We start from the raw sequence: 17,112 nt of genomic DNA on the forward strand, positions 1-17,112 counted from the left end.
CAATACTTAATGATGAAAAGTTCCTTATTAAATTACATTAAGAAAATGAAAACCACATTTTTGTGATGGGTTTTCAGGCGGCAGAATACTATGTGAAAGCCCTTAGCCTGGTTTTGTCTGGCTAGAACTAGTCAAATGATTTCCTAGGAGCAATTTATTTTATTTTAAGGAATTCAGCTCCTTGAATCATAAACCAATTATGATTTCTAAAACAAATAGGTTCATCAAAATTGTTGGCTGAACTGATTTCATAAGCATGCTGAATGATGTGCTTGTGTGAGTTATTTACACTGAGTGGGGCTGGGGGTTTCTTATTTCTTTTATATCTGTGTATTTTGGTGTTTGAGCTCTGTAAGCAGTCAGGTAAGGTTACATGACCTTTTCTTTCATCTCCCTGAGTGGAAACAATCCAATTACCAACTATTTCTACCTTCCTGGCATTCAGCTAAACGTGTTCAGCTACTGCAGATGAAAATTTAGACAGACCAACCTTTTGTAAATTTAATATTTTGAACAGAAAATTCATACCTATGGCTTGGATGCAGTCCCTTGAAAAGCAAAGTTTATTGGAAGGGAAATTATGAAAAAAACCGTGAGAAGGTAGAGACCAAATTATAGTTGAGCAATCTCTTCAGACAGCATTTGACCTGTAGTAAACTCTTCTGTCAGAGGTACAGACAAGTCAGGAGAAAGAACACTTGCTGAATGTCATAGTATCAAATTCTTGGCTAATACTTGTTTTGGGTATAATATTTGTTTCCATTAGAATAAATGTTCTACACAGAAGAAAAACATTACTGGTTAGCATAAGGTGACATTTTGCATTAAATTTGCATGTTACTTTCCTGAAATTATAACCCTGGATGTTTCAGTCTTTGCATAAGAAACAAAGTCAAAAATAAGCTCTTGCACAAGAAAGACCAGAGTATTACTGCCAGGCACCTTCCATACACTTGTTTCAAGCATGGGCCCAGAGGTATCACTCTGTGCATCTCTGGTGAGCTCAGTGGTTCCAGCTGTCTGGGAAATGCAGCAAACATCCATTGCCAAGTGCAAGATCCATTTTATTCTCTTCCACCAAAAATCACTACTTATAAAAACAATTGTACATGTCTTTTTTAAGCAAGGGGGAGATGGGGGGAAGAGTTCCTGGAGGAAAAACACTTGGTCCAGTGGCTGCAAAGTCTCCAAGCTTGAGAGAAGTGAACTGACAAAAGACTGGATGGTTTCTGCCTCATGGAGCAGTGGCACAGCTGGGATGTCACCTTGGCCATTACAGCAGCTAAGCAGCAGGAGTTGGTTTTCCCACCCACTACAGGAGCAGACCTGGGGACAGCACTGAGAACACAGATCCCTCCTTCAAACTGCTCACTGGGAAAGAGGAAGGCATAAAGAGCAAGCAGTCATAACCAGCATTGCTCCAGCTTTTTTTAGGATCCTGGGATGAAGGACTGAGCCATGCACTGCTGTGAGGTGCCCCAGGGCACCTGCTACCCACATGGGGAAACACATAGTCTCAGAGAAGTACAACCAAGTTCCCTGTATTTGTTCTAAATTATTACATTTTTAATGTCATTGGAACAAGTGAAGGTGAAGACATTGATAAGGCAGGTGTTATAAAAAAAAAAAAAAAAAAAAAACCAAAAAAACAAAACAACCAAACCCCAAAGCAAAAAAAGGAAGAATTCCTCACAATTAAATCAACTGGAAACCCATTGTGAATGGTCCTAAATGCACACAAGATCTCTCCCTTTCCATTGGCCAAAAAATCTCAAACCAAAACCACTACAGGGTGCTAGAAGGATATTGGCATGGTATAGGACAGAGCCTGTTGTTTCATTTTTAAGGAAATATAAAACTTCCCATTTAATGTCTTCTTCAGGGTGCTTAAAAAATATGTGTGGGCAAAAACCAGAGAGACAATACATGGTACTTGGAAGCTGGACAACACCTGCAGTAGTAGCATCAATACAAACTAATGGGTTTGGAAGACAGGAGGGACGCATCCACTCTGAGAAAGGAAAATTAAATCTTCCAATTTCTTAGAGGCACTTATTTTAAATATGTAACCTAGCTTTTTTACCAATTCTTTTTTACCATTGATGATCCCCAGAAAAAAAATCCCCTGGTGAACAGCACTATATTGCCACAGAACATTCTGCCTTTTCAGCAGGCTTAGTAATCCTGGAGTCTGTTCAGAAATAATCATAAACTCCATCCCTGTGCCTTTAATCTTTGAGATTGCCATACCACAAGGAAAAAAAATCCCCCTTGACTTCCTAATTCAAAGTGAAGCCTACAAATAAAAAGGTTCCAAGTTTGACAAGTTACAGTTCCCCTTAGAAAAAGGCAATGTGTCAGTGTTTGAAATCCTATTGTGAATTGCACATACAAAGGAAGAAAACAAGATCAGTGGGCCAGGTGCTGTCCTATACATTGGAGTAAATCCTCATCTACTTCCATGAGCTCTCTTAGCCTGTACTTACTCTGTGTATCTAAAATAAGAAATGAACTGGGGTAGAAAAATAATCCTAACCTTTTTTGGCTTAGTTCACATGAAAAAAGTTCCCTGCTTCTAAAGCAGCTGTTCTCCTTGTTTAAATCTTTGTCATTTCTCATAGAGAGAAAAAAAAAAAAAAAAAAAAAAAAAAAAAAAAAAAAAAAAAAAAAAAGAACTGAGGACATGCACATGTATTTCTTGTGCCTCTTCTCCCTCTACAGATGTTTGCCTTTGAAATGTGCATTTAACTAGTATTGCTTCCTTACCAGGAGAGGGAGCCCGGAACCGCTCCCTGAGCTCTGGGACTGCTCGATCAAATCCTTCAGGGACTCTCCGGGGGGAATGTAGGTCTCATCCTGCTCCAGCCCGATGCTGTAGTGGGGCCTCGTCTCTTGGCGTTTGTACCTGATGTTTTACACGAAAACGGAATGAGTTTTGAATACAATGAACACATGTGCAATAATGCACGTGTCCTTCACATTTCCTTCATTTATAGACTAACAGATTTCTCTGCTTCCCTGAGGAATACACTGGACTTGCTGGCCAAAATATTTTATTTTATTTTTAGCAACTGTTTTCATCATCAAAATTCTAAGTATAACTTTCACAGGCCATGCAGTCTGGGGTAAACTTGCAAAGCAATCAAATGTTTTCCTTTCAGAAACTTAAATATGTCTAATACCCTGATCAAGTAAGTAACTTTATTTTACTGTCTGCAGTGCATTTTCAGGAGCCAGAGGAGGTAAAGTCATGCAATCTGGGAATATGTAAAAAATGTGCCAAATTATTAAAATGTAAAATATGTAGATTATGATAATATTCTAGACACATTTACTGTCATCCCTGTCTTTTCTTCTTTTTTTTATGATCAGGTCTTCATCACATAAACAAGTTTATAAGTATTAGATAGACTTCCCTTACAAAAATTTCCCTATAAAATTTGTCCTTTGTCTTCTTCTCAGTAAAGAATAATCTGTGCTTCTACCTCAATGGCTTTTAAGGATGTTGAGTGAAAGATCCTGTATAAAATACGTCACACAAGTATACCTGTGAACAGCGTGAATAAAATACACTCTTTTTTTGCATGATAAAATTACAGTTTCTCATTTCTTTTCTTTAAGGTCCACTTCCATTTTTTTTCAATTTCCTAAATCTATAAAAAGATAAATGTTGGGAGGAACATTAACAAGCTGCCAAAATATTCCTTATTTACCTGAAGTAGAAAAATATGATGATAAGCACCAGAAGGATGCTGCAAACAGTCACTGAGATCAGCAAGGCCTTGTGGTGAATGTTTCCTTCAGCAAAGTCTGGGGTTAAAAAATGAGAAAGTTGGAAAATTTAGAAAGAGAGATGGTATAAAGTCAATGTCAGAAGTGCAGTGAGCACAAGATCATTTCCGCTCTTTCCTCATAATTCCTTTACAGGATACCCCTGGATTCCCCAGGCATTTTGTGGGCTTCCTCTTTGACTCTCACTGACCAGGACAGAACTGACACTTCCAAAACCCTATTTGTTTTCTCAGTCCTCACTCAGGCAAAACATTGCCTTGATTTGTAATTCCCTGTTTGTCTCTGAATGAAAATCAGCCAAGACCTGTAGCTCTGGGTCTTAACCTGAGTGATCAGCCAGGAAATGCAAGAATTACTGCCTTTTTAAAAACTCAGATTAAGTAGCATCCTAATGAGTAGATTTAAAAAAAAAACGCAACAACACACACTGACTGCATTTATTCTAGAAGGGAAGACACAGCAGACCATTCAACCTCCAACAAGGCAGGCCATGAGAGGCCTTAAAAGTGTATAATTTCCATCATTACAAAACAATTTGTCTCTTAGAACCTGTTTAAAGCAAGAATTTTCTTCTCCATCTGCTCTATAGCAGCCCTGTGTGCCAGCAAGTCCCTCCTATGCTGGTGGGCAAAACTATCCTTCCAGTGGCTTTTCTGCAAAACACCTTGAAAATAAAATGTGTCAAGAAACTTGTAGAAAATGCTGCTATATAAAAACTATTAAAATGTTTCAGTCAACCTTTGTACAGGAGACTCGTATTCTCCTTTAAAGTATAACATTAATCTGCAAATTTGAATTCTCAGCTCAGGCAAGTGAGTCTGACCTTCATGCATGCTTCTCTGCTGAAAAACAAAGACATCCAGCTCTATTATTTTTTAAACCTCCCCTGCCACTCAGACCTTCAAAATTATAGTATTTCAGCCTGTACATACACAAACCACCCTTCCAAAAACATGGGATAATGCAAATGAGGGCCATGTTTTCTGAAGCACTTCCAGCTTTGCTGTCTTGCATCCTTCTCTCCAATGCCTGACATATCGGAGAATGCAAGAAATCTATCCTTATTGACTGGTCCTGGAACGATGTTATTATGTTTCAGATTTACAAGGGTAATGAGACCAGGAGACTCCTAAGGGACTCTTAGTTTACTCTCAGGCTCTTTTATTTTAAAGATCCAGTTTCTCCTTTTTTTTTTTTTTTTTTTTTTTTTTTTTTTTTTTTTTTTTTTCTCCTGAACAATTTCTTTCCTTCTCCTATCCACTACAAACACAGATTATCTACCAACACACCTCCCAGTCACACTGGTCATGTTTTAACCTGCCATTACCTGCTCTGGGAGCACTGACAATGTAAACATTCAGGACAGGGTTGATGCCTGTGAAAGGGGACACTGACACAATGTCTATCAGGAAAACCCTTGAGCCCATCCTTCTGCCTGCCACAGCAGATTTACCCCTGGCCTGCCATTCCAAGTGGGCTGTGGGTCGAAAGCGAGAGCCCGCCAGGGAATCCAGAGCTCTCGTGAAGGTGATGGCAGCTGGGCAGGGCTGAGGGCTCTGGTTTGTGCTTTGTAAGCAGCCTGTGTCAGTACCACCTCCTTCTAAAACGTGTGGGTTCTAACAGTTTCAGATGTCACAGCCCATCAGATGAATAAGCAGAGCACAGAGGCCAGAAAGCGGCATTCCACACCTGGGAGAAAGCCGGATAACCACCCACAGCAAGGGTTCTCCCACTTCACAGAGTACAGCGTGATGGAAGCTGAGCTTCTGTGCTTAGCAGTAATGAAAGCTGATGTCAAACAGAGAGGGAACAATTCAGATCTTAGACTTGTGTCTGCTAGATGTTAAAGCCATGGAAATCTGTACATTTTTGGAGATTGGAGACACAGTATTGCCCGTGAAGCTGTTCATGCTGCCTGGGCGTGTACAAGAGTATGTACATTTGGAGAGGGATGATAAACATGCTGAAATCTTGAATCAAATTCCCACAGTTTTTAGGGTTTAAGTGATCCAAACCTTATGCTCAATGTTTCTAATGGGCTTCTGCCATTCAGAAAAAGTAAATAAATGCAGTTTGGTTCTCCCAGAGGCCAGAAGGCATTTTTGAAGTACTGTGCAGCTCGCAGATGAACTTCAGGCTCCAAAACTGCAAAAATTTTTGGGTACCCAAATGCAATTATGTGAAGCAAGTGTAAGGAAAGCATGAAAGACATAAAAGAACCTGTCTTGATCTCCTTGCTGGGAGGTGGAAACAAGACCTTGACCAGATGCAGAGCTGACCCTCTGGTGGTGGGTGGTGTCCCCCATGCCAACAGTGGCGCAGCTTTAGCAGTGGTTCACTGTGCACAGCAGAGTCATGCAACTGGCTCTCACAGGAGGGGACAGTAAGTTCCATATGTCTTTCTCTTTCTTTGGCTATTTGAGAGGCAATACTGATGGTGAGCTATTGTCTCAACCTTTCAAACACTTCCTGTGTTTATAAAGTATTTTGGCAGGATTTCATTTGCTGCCTAACTTGAGAACTTCATAAACCTGCTGGTGTGTGTGTGGACAACACAAGATTAAATGTAAGCCCCCATCCTTACACCAATAATGTCTGTTTGCTCTGCTGCACTGACCCAGGCTGCATTTCTTCTCCTGCTCCTCCAGCCCAGGCTGTTCCCCACAGAGCAGCAGGACAAACCTCCCTTTCCCTACAGTATTTGAGCAGGAGGAGAGACGGGGCAGCTCAGCTGTGAGTCTGCCTAGAGAGCTGCTTATGGGGTCTGTGGTGAGTCCCAGTCAGTGCCAGTGTAGTGATGGAGGTGCTCTGCCCCTTAAGAAGTCCTGTGCTGTGTTTTTTACTGCTGTGTTACTTGGAACTGTAAGGTGCCAAGCAGCAGGGTTATGAGAATAAGCAGCAGCTTCCACAGAGGCAGCAGTGAGTGATTACTGGGAGCACGGTGTAGGAAATGCAAAACAAACACACGGTAGGTTTGGGAGGCTTCTTCACATACCTTGGCTGGCTGATAACAGTGGAGCCCAGCAAACAGCACATTAACAGTTCCATGATGTAGGAAAACAGTGGTGCAGGCTGGTGACAGCAGGGAGCACACCAAGACCAAGCAGCCTCTCTATTTTTCTCCTGTAATTTCCCCCTCCTCTACCACTCGTTTCACTCACTGTCATCAGCAGGACCACGCTGAGGAGTGCATTGAAAACGCCACCCAGAAGGTTCAGAAGTCAGCATATCAAAGGGAAGGAGGTTCTCCTCCCACCCCAGGTCCCTCCAGCTCAGAGTGTTACAGCTATCCAAGTAAAAAAGGCAGTGAAATCTGAGGCGTGGAGACTGTGTGCACACATCAAACCCCATCATTCCTCCAATCATTCCCTTGCCCATTCATCACTAGCTATACAGGCAGGGAGCCAGACACGGTGGCACCACCACTTCTGCTTATATAGGCTCTAAATCAGTAAAGACATATTTCTCCTTTTGACTGGTCTCAGCCTGTGCTTTCGCTGGGATTTCCAGGAATATCTTTTATTGTTTAAAGCAGAGGTGTTATATCAGACCCAATTATGACTTTCATTTCCTTAATAAGACAGCTGGCACAAGGATTTAATGGTTTCTCTGGGATATTTTATCCTGCTAGTTCTGTACCAAGATGAGCTCAAAACTTAGGCTTAGCTGCTGTTTCTTCCATCTTACTTAACAAGTCTTGCTTTGACCAGTGTTAATTTTTCTAGCTCTCATTTTCATGCATGCGGTCCTCCTTTCTTTCCAGCAGGGAGAGGAGAAGGATAGGGTGTGGCATAAATCTTGCCTTGCAGCACATGCCAGGCCTGGAAAAGCACTTAGAGAACACAAGTCACTTGCTTCTGTAGCTGTTACCTTGGTGCATAGGTCAATTTTGAGTTCAGCAGCCTCTGACCTGCAGCTGCATGCTCTCCCTAGACTTTGTTTCCCATGAGGAATCACCTCAGATGTGAGTTCATCAGAAGCCAAATTTCTGTTTGCTTTTTACATGCTGAGGAGCATGCGTATCTTTCATGGAACCCTGAAGGCCAGAAGGCTATTCCAAGAAGCTTGTTTTTAAATTCACCTCTCTTTCTCTGAACTTATAGTTTATGTTAAATTTGATACACAATTCTAACATTACTCAGACAGCCAGAGCGTAATCTAAATGCTTCCAGTAGAAACAATGATCACAGCCACAGTGCTGGGTACTGGCAGTAGCATGTATTTGTAGACAATATTCTTACCTATTTGCAGTGAGGGCCTGTGGTTCAAACTATGGCTTTTTTTTTATTGGGGTTTCATACTAGGATACAGCAGCAACAAATTAAAACAGGTGTGGCACTGAGAATGACATAGTAAGCTAAAGCTTTAATAAAGGTGGTGACTTCAGCCCCATTCAGCCACATTTATTCAATCAGTTCCTGAAATGCATTTTTACAAAGCACTCCCAGGATGCTGGTAGTGTGGGAGCTTGTTTTAAAAAAAAAAAAAAAAAATCTTTTGAGTATGTTGAGTGACCACATCACCTTTTGTCTGTAATGCTAAAACAGTCAACTTTGCAACACAGAACAGCTAGAACCCTGCTGTAGCTCTCTGAAATTTTTCTTTTAAAAAATATTCTTTCTGACACCATGGTTCCCAACCTATACTTTATTTTCCTATGTCCTATATACACACAGGACAAACCCAACATTGACCCAAACAACTTCTGCCACTACCATAAGCTTGGTTCATTGCTTTCTTTGTAAGTAGCAGATAGCATTGCCAAGTAACTAAAATCCTAATAGATGGATGTCTAGTGTTAGACTCTGATTCAGTATTTTTAAGTAGTCCTAATGTAAAATAAACTCAGCCAGTAGCAAGAAGAAATCATGGCAGTGTTTTCCAAACCGATATTTAACGAAAGACTAAGTAAGTGTGAACAAATATTGACTGCTTTTTGGATCTTCTCTCTCAGTCCAAAGAACTTTTTTAAATTAAATAAACCAACAAAGTAGTACATAACTCTTCTGTTGGAAGTCAGAATTTTATGAGGTTTCGCTGCCTTAATGCCTTGCTAGTAAACAGTGAAGTATTTACATACTGCTCTCCAAAGGCCTGACTCTGCAGCCCATCTGTGCAGACTTTCACAAGCCCGAAGGGAACGGCCTACATGAGTGAAGGCTTTCTCTGAGCATGCATTCGTGTAAGTCTCTGCTGATGGTGGAATTAAGAGTGCGTCTGTGCACCGATCTGGATCTTCAACACAGAACACCACGATTATAAATTCTTCTGCAACCCTGAACTGACTCGTTGATGACTACCACAATTCCCCCGATGCCAAGAGTTTATTATGGATGAGTTTACACTTACTTAGGAATACACTTCTGTAAAATTTATTCTGAACATCCAGACAAAGACAGTTTTCAGAGAGTGATGTTTAAACAAACAAAAATGTTAAAACCTTGCTTCAGCATCTAATACGTTAATACATGCCCATTTGCGTTCAAATATTCTTTTTTAATTTTGTGAGTTCTTACCCTACATTATTTCTTCAGCTACATTGTTCACATAAAAAATACACTTTAGTCAGTCATTATTGTGCTAGTGCTGGATGATCAGGTCTTGCAAATAAGAAAAACTTACAGACTTGTGTCAGCTTGAACTGACCAATTTGTGTGTGGAGTTATGAATGAGAGTAATGCATGTTACAGGGACTGGAGAGAGGATTCCATTTTATTATCAGGCTAAAAAAATACACAGCAGTAGTCATCCACTGCTGTGTCCAGCCTAGGTCTTTGAGATGATCTCTGATAGCTCAGCAAGTCCGTGTTAGGACAGCATCAGGTGACTCTAATGCATCTTGTGTTTGTTGCATGTGTGCCACAAAAATAACAGCAAGCATCAGTACCATTCCACACACATCCTACAGGAATGGAGAAATACTGTTTAATGTCATTTATCTCTAATCACATGCCTTTAGATAGGGGTGCTTCAGTCTGTGCTCTATTTTTCTCTAAGGCACAAGGACCAACAGCGGAAAAGATCAGCTTAGGACTGGATTTTGTTCCCTTACCTCGATTCTTCAGTGGTGGCAGTGTAGGGTGAAGGTATCTGTTACAGTAATCTTGGCCTGTGCAACATCCAATAGATCTTCTTTGGTGTGGAATAGGAGTGTCCTGCAACAAGCAATTTAGACAGAAAGCAAGTCATTACCCGTGTTGTAAATAGACACTATCATTCTGGCACTTGAAAGATGTGCTTGCTAGCTGGACTGCAATCTGCTACAGATTCCTAGAATGTGTGGAGTAAGGATTTCTGCCAACTGGCGTATCCAGCAATATTTCATCCAGGTAATTAAGACATTAATTCACTACAAACTTACTCCTCTTGGTGCCTTAATGCTGCAGAAGGGACTGACTTTCTCTAATGGTGCAAGTCACAAGTGTGAAAATCACATACATCCATCAGTTAGACCAAAAATGAGTTAATATGGGTATCCAAAACAAATTAGCCAGGATAATACAGGAATTGCTGCATGGACTAACTTAGCTGCAGCTTCTGGTCTCGTGGGAAGCTGGATAAAATACCCTCCATTAGCCATAATGATTAAACAATTCCTGTACTCATCTAAAACTAGGTTGACATGAGGAAAGGCAACCATCTCAGAACCACCCTGCTCCGTTTTCCATGCCCCTTCCATTCCTGCAGTGATACTTGTTTTCCATCAGGTGATCACTGTATTTTAAGGGAATATCTGGCAGCAAAAATCCCAAACCAATGTGCAACTGCATGTCAGATGTAGATGTTACTGCAGTCCATGACATAATATCCTGACTAACTTTAACTAGCATGGAGATTTGCAATGTTAAGACTGCAATTCTCTAAATCCAAACTTCCTCTGACTGGGAATGTTATAAGTAGCAGCAGTGCCAAAACCAAAAACATGAGTTATTATTAGGAGGATCTATAGTACCATCTTTTGGGGATATAAATGCACTCCCCTAGTAAGCAACTATCTGCCAAAGGAAAAGAAGTGGAAAACATGGACACAGCGATGTCTGTTGACTGCACTTTAGTTGAAAACTATCAAAAATTCAGGTGACACTGTGGCAGAAAATGCTTCCTCACCCGACACTGGAAGTCTGAGCCCTCTAATCCAAGACATCCCTTGGTGACTAAATGTCCACCAGACTCATCCTCTTCTATTATGGTGAAGCAGTAGCCATCGGTGCTGTGGATTGGAAAGAATGAATCAGGAAAACACACTGAAATGTGAAAAGTGGAAAATGTGATCTTGAGTATTGTCCTAAACTTTGCTCCTTGCCAGGCAAATCTGCCATTCACAAATGGACACGCTGGGGGCTGCTGCAGACCAGCTCCTGCACACACAAAGGAGGCTCTGCCTCAGAGCTGTGCACTTACCTTTGCAACATTTCACAGCCTAAACCCCACTAACAAGCACCCCAGTTCTCTGCCTGTGGTCATTACTGTGGTGAGACTTTGGAAACCTATACAAAATGCTATACCTATACCTATACTTCAGTGCTACACAAGGTCTGCCCTGAGTGCAGGAACAAGGCACGGATACTTGCACCATGGTACAGACCCGAAGAAAGAAACACTTCTGAGATACTAAACGTAAAATATTACCAAGAGTGATTTGTGATTCCTGTTTCAACCATACTATGAACTGCAACACTCCTGTGTAAGAGTCCTTGAGTTATCATCAACACCCTTCACAGATGTTTACTTGGGTTGTAAGCCTGAAGCGATCCATAATGCTTCCGTTTACAGGAACGTGCACCAGGGAGGGCAAATATGCTAACAGATGGCTAGATGGTGCTGGTGATAAATGTCCTTCCTCCATGAGGGTCAAATGCCTGAATGCTATGGAAAGAGGGAGTGGAGGGCATGGAAAGGGTGGCTGCATTTTATTGAAACTGCTGTACCTTAAGTTCTCAGCACTCTGACAGGGATATGTAACATGTAAGAAATAAAAACTGACTGATTTGCAGGAAGAAGATCCAAACAAAAAAGAAAAAAACTCTTTAAGACATTTAAGTCACAGAAAAATAAAATATTCTGCTATTTGCTTAGGAAAATAACACTGGCTATTATGTGCAATTAGTATTTTTCAGAAGAGAAGAAACAAACTCAGTTAAAACAAGGAAATAAAAAGAAAAAAGGATTAGAAAACTTAAATACAGCAAAATTTCAGATGATTTGCTCCTTACTTGAATAAAACAAGAGTCTAAAGAGCACCAGCAGCAAAGGCAATGAAGATGCAGGAAACAAGAGCCACAGTTACACATTTAAGATACAAACACAATTTGTAAGTATTAGCTACACAACCGAGAGCTGCTGCAGAGGATCATGTCAAACATTTTCTGTGGCATATTTTTATATTAGTGGGGCAGGGCCTAGCCACGGTAAGCTTGTTACTTCAAATAATAATCTATCACGGGTTACTGACTTCTGGATCTGAAAAGTAACCAATTGCACATTACAAATTACTTTCTCAGGGAAGCCAGCAATGACTTCTACCCTTCTTTGGCATTGTACATAGGCGTGAGGCAAAGGAGACAGTAACCCTTCTGGGCAACAACCACCTTGATGTCATTGCTTGAGCTTAAAAGATAGGAACAATAGGCTTGCCAAGAGAGACTGTAAGGAATCCATTAGAGCAGAATATTATATTAGATTATATTTTATTTGTTTGCATGGTGCCTTTGATTCAAAATAATGAGTAAGTTCAACCCAGGGGACAGAGCAACAAAACAATAAATTGCTATCAAGTGAAACACAAAAATGGACTCCAGAGCTAACAGGCCCAAGAAAAAAAAAGCAAAAAAACCTAAAACTCTTGGTTCATCAAAGAAAAGCAGGAGAAGGAAAAGTCAAATTGTTTCCAAAAGGGAGAAAAATAAACAGGAAGTCAGCCATTTTAATTCTATTTTTCTGACTTGTCATATGGGACTCTGATTCTTAGCTCACTTATGAAAATTAAAGTCGGGCTCCTTGTGCACTTTAGTCCCTCTAAAAATTGTACTCCAAATTTAAAAAGAAAAAATTAGATTGGGTAGAGCAAACCTAAGAAGTTATAAAGTCTAAACAATACTCTTTACAGATGTTAGAACAATGAAGGAAAAGTGAGAGAAAAAAATAGCATTGTGAGCAGAATAAACACTGTTGCTGCTTGTTTCTACCTCTAAGAAAAAAAAAAAAAAGGAAAACCAAACCAAACAACAAAAAGCTTTCATCTTTCATGCAATGTAAGAACTCATTATCTTTTTGAGAATTTCTGACCTGCTTAGGTGAGATGGAGAAGGGACTCTTCTGAAAAGAAAGATCTCCTACCTGTTTCCCCTGCTCTAACCCCTGACCTGTGCTCCTGGTTTCACAGGATGTCAGATGGACCACACACTGCAAGAATAAGGGCAGGGCACACCCTGCTGTTTTATTGATTACCCCACCAGACTGGGGAAGAAATGGAACTTACTAATATAGCCTGTAAGAAACAAGTCAGAGATGTGTGCACAGCCTCAAATTTTATGCTTATTTTGGTGACAGAAACATTTGTACATCAGTGATACTTGCAAAGCAGTATGAAAAACCTATTCTCCACTTCCCATTAAAAAAAAAAAAAAGTAGTATAGAACTGTTATTTTCTTAGAATGTGCAATGTGAATTCTAATTTTGTGTCACTTGACTCTGCAAATGGTGTGTAAAGAAGGAATTGAATGTGCATACAACTGGATACATCTGGGTACATATCCAGTAACCTCTTCCACTGAAGCACCATCGTATTAGAGTATGGTGCAGGGGAGTAATTAAATTCACTTTGGATGTGATCACTTTGGATCTGTGCATATGCACAGATTTGCTGTGTCATATATTTGCCAAGACTGAATTCTTACAGCCAAGTCAAATGCCAGGAAAATAAAGGGAGCTAATAGTGAAACATTGACAGACACTGATAGAGAGGGTGCTGCTACAATTCTAGACTGCCACAAAGAAAGCAGGGATCTTAACTCGGACCTTTCCTAAATGTCACAAGTGAGCCAACAGCTTTGCATCTGCTCACACAGATGTCCCCACTGGCCAGCAGCCATTTCACACAGAAGATGTGATTCCTCAGCTACCAAAACCTGCCTGCTGGAGATTTCCCACCCAGCTCTGTGAGTGTGTGATACAGAAAAGCAACATCTTTCCCTCATTCAATGCCTATCACAAAGAGACAGGTAACTTTCATAATTTGATGAAAAGATCCCTTATCTTTAATTTGATTTCAAATGAGTCCATGCAAGTATTATTACTTTTTTTCCACTCTTCCTCTTTATATTCCTCATTTTGATACCAGAAAGAGCAAGAACATTTTTTCACTTCTATCCAAAGCAGCATGACAAGTCTCTGCACTCTTTTAAAAATCATTTAAAAACTTCCTGGATAAAGGAGGAAAATTTCAAAATAAACATAAACATTAAAAAATTGAAAGGCTAACATTTAACATCTCACCATAGCTCCTTTATCTGAAAATGTTCAGCTTTTCCCTAAAAATTAAAGTTGATTAAAACAAAACTTGTCTGAACTCAGTGCTTGGGCCACTGTCAAAGGCTTTTTTCTTCTACATACCAAATTACAAAGAAAATTTAGTCATATCATCTGGAGAACACGTGAATGAAAATAACATTACTCAAGTGAGTTATCACCTTTGGTAACACTGAAAAAGCAACCTAATTATTTTATTGCTTGAGATAACCAAAGACACAGTTGGGCAGAAATACAATCTAGTAGGCAATACATAGGAACTTAAACTTTATCAGCCCAATCTTTAAAACTGTCAGCATTTATTTGTGCCTGAAAATAGAGTGTGACAAGGCACCTAATTAGCCTCTGCCTTTACTGCAATCCCATTACAGTCAAAGCCAATTAATCGTAACAACGTGTTTTAAAATATGCAATTAATTATGATAAGACACAACTGTCCGTGCATTCACTTTGAACACAGAAAACCTAAATGGAACAGTAAAACAAGGTCCTGGCTGTGTTCAAAGCAGCTTTGACCTTCTTTACTGAAAGCCTTTTATGAATGGCACAGATGTTCAGAAAGAAGAATGAAGTTTCAACATGCAGCAGTTTAATACACCCTTTAATACACAGAGGATTGTGAGCCTTCTCCAAAGGTTTCATCTCTCGGGGTCTTGAGTGCAATAGTATTTTTCAACTGCCCATAGTGGCCCCACTTGTGAACCCTCTTTTCCCCTACCCAGAAACCCTAAGCAGTGGTACAGGAGTGCCTGTCTCCAGCCATGGGAAGGGCTATTGAAGGAACTGTCTCTGCCCATTGTGTTCACATATCCATGGGGAAATGGGGTCCTGATGAGTGAGGATATCAGCCTCAGCTCCTGGCTTGGTCCCCTTTTGAGGGACCTTGGCATTAACCCTCCCTTGATGAGCTCACCCTGCAGTGGGTCTTCCAAAACTTCACTGTGCTCATGGACTGCCCCATTTTTTAGGCTTTTCTGCTCAGATAGAAAAGCATTCTGCCTTTTAGGCTCCAGTGTTATCCTTAGCTCTCTAAAGAATTGTTAGACTTAAACTGCAGAAGTATAAAGGAAGTAAAATTCTGTATAGGAGCACAGCAGGCTGTTGGAGGATTTGATATAGATGTGGTTAAAGAATATTGGCTTTAAAATTTCTACAAATACAATTAAGAGAGAGGATTTTAAATGGCCACCAGATGTCCTCATTTTTACATAAAGATTCAGACCCCTGGTACTATGGGCTGGATATATACTTTAAAGCTGAATACCTGTGGTAGCAGATAAAAATCTTCATGCGAGATGACAGACTGTTTTTAGGAGAAAATTTTAATGGTGATTGCAATAAGACTAGCTATTCTATTCTGAGATTTTTAATTTAAACACAGCTGGAAATGCTTTTGCATTGAACTTTCAGAGGTTCTTGCTCCTAGGCTCATAAAATGCTTCACTGCTTTAGCAAGAACCCTGGTAAGGGCAGTGGCTGATGCTCTCCAGAGCCCAACTCCTGGCTGTGGATGTATTCAGTGAATTTCCTGGGTTTCAGAGCTTTTCCAGGCCCTTGGGTGCCCCAGACTGGCAGGTCCAAACTCTGAAGGTCCAAGCACAGCCCAGAGCTTAACAGATTGACAGAGCTGATAAGAGGTTTGATTTTTAAAGTTTTCTTAAAATATATAAAATGCAAAAGGCTTTTAGTGGCTACATATGCGGCAAGCAGATGATAAATGCAATAGCTTTTAATCTGAAGGATTCCATTTATTCTTCAGACAAACACTGACATTGACATTTCTTGACGTTCAAAATAGGGAAAGTTTCTTTAGAGTGATGCTCAGTGATTGTCTGAGTGCTTTAAAATTGTGCCAAGAGTCATTCATACAGGATAAAATACAAAAGTTACTGCCTGACTAGGAGGATGATCCCAAAACTCAGGGGAAACTTATAATCCTTGCTAACCTGGTTGGTTGTACTCAAATCTTTTGAAACTTTGTCTCTATCCAGCCAACTAACCAGATACCTAACAATCAGCTAACCAGACACCTAATAACCACTCTTTCCCAACAGAAGGCTCAGGATCTTATTTTCTGTGTCATCCATAATTCCAGATATGTAGTAGGGAATTTTAGAGAGCAATTATTACATTATTACACTAACAGTTAAACATATGCAGGGAAAACAAGGGGTGTCAAGTCCTTCACACCTCACTGCAACTCTCACACCAAGGCAGTGGCAGCCATAGCAATGATCACTATCATGAACATGATTACTGCTGAGAAGCCATTAAGGCAGTGCATTTAAATTAATTTAATTTGTTTTATATTACTCCAAACTACTCAGCAATTTTTCACTTATGCTGTTGCTCACTGGCCAAGTGGCAAGGTGGGTACTGCTCAGAGGACAGCACACGGCAGGAGAGAGGAGCTGACCTAAAGCTAGTCTCCTGACTGTTCCAGGAAACTCCTGACTGGGCAGAAAAGTGATTAATATTTGATGGATAAATTCCAGCTTCAATTATTATTTTGATGTCTAAATTGGAAAAAATCATTCTGGCAATAAAGCAGAATATTCAAGCCTGAAGCCTTTAAGGATTATGAAGACAAAAAGGGTTACAATTTTGTGTTTTGTGACCACTTAACTGCCTATCCTTGGGCATTAACACCTAAAAAAAAGTTTGACATTTGACACTGTAAAAGAGACTATGAAGAGAGTTTCTTGAAAGTACTGCAGTAAGGGAAAATGCACAAATCCATTCTAACAGGACATTCACTCATAGTTCCATGAAAAATATTTCATGTCAATGATG

The 17,112-nt window shown here is 40.2% G+C and overlaps 1 protein-coding gene across 1 annotated transcript in view; it reads right to left on the bottom strand.

Moving 5' to 3' along the window:
- The window catches only part of BMPR1B (bone morphogenetic protein receptor type 1B), a 37,721-nt gene that overhangs the window by 8,498 nt on the left and 12,111 nt on the right, over positions 1-17,112 (bottom strand). Inside the window, exons 3-6 of the mRNA XM_021550278.2 lie at positions 10,900-11,002; positions 9,845-9,947; positions 3,714-3,810; positions 2,767-2,905 (exon numbers count right to left, since the gene is read on the bottom strand). Of these exons, the coding sequence (XP_021405953.1) occupies positions 2,767-2,905; positions 3,714-3,810; positions 9,845-9,947; positions 10,900-11,002 (442 nt within the window). The remainder of the gene's footprint in view (positions 1-2,766; positions 2,906-3,713; positions 3,811-9,844; positions 9,948-10,899; positions 11,003-17,112) is intronic.

The sequence above is a fragment of the Lonchura striata genome, chromosome 4 (assembly GCF_046129695.1).
Source record: "Lonchura striata isolate bLonStr1 chromosome 4, bLonStr1.mat, whole genome shotgun sequence".
Taxonomy (NCBI): Eukaryota; Metazoa; Chordata; class Aves; order Passeriformes; family Estrildidae; genus Lonchura; species Lonchura striata.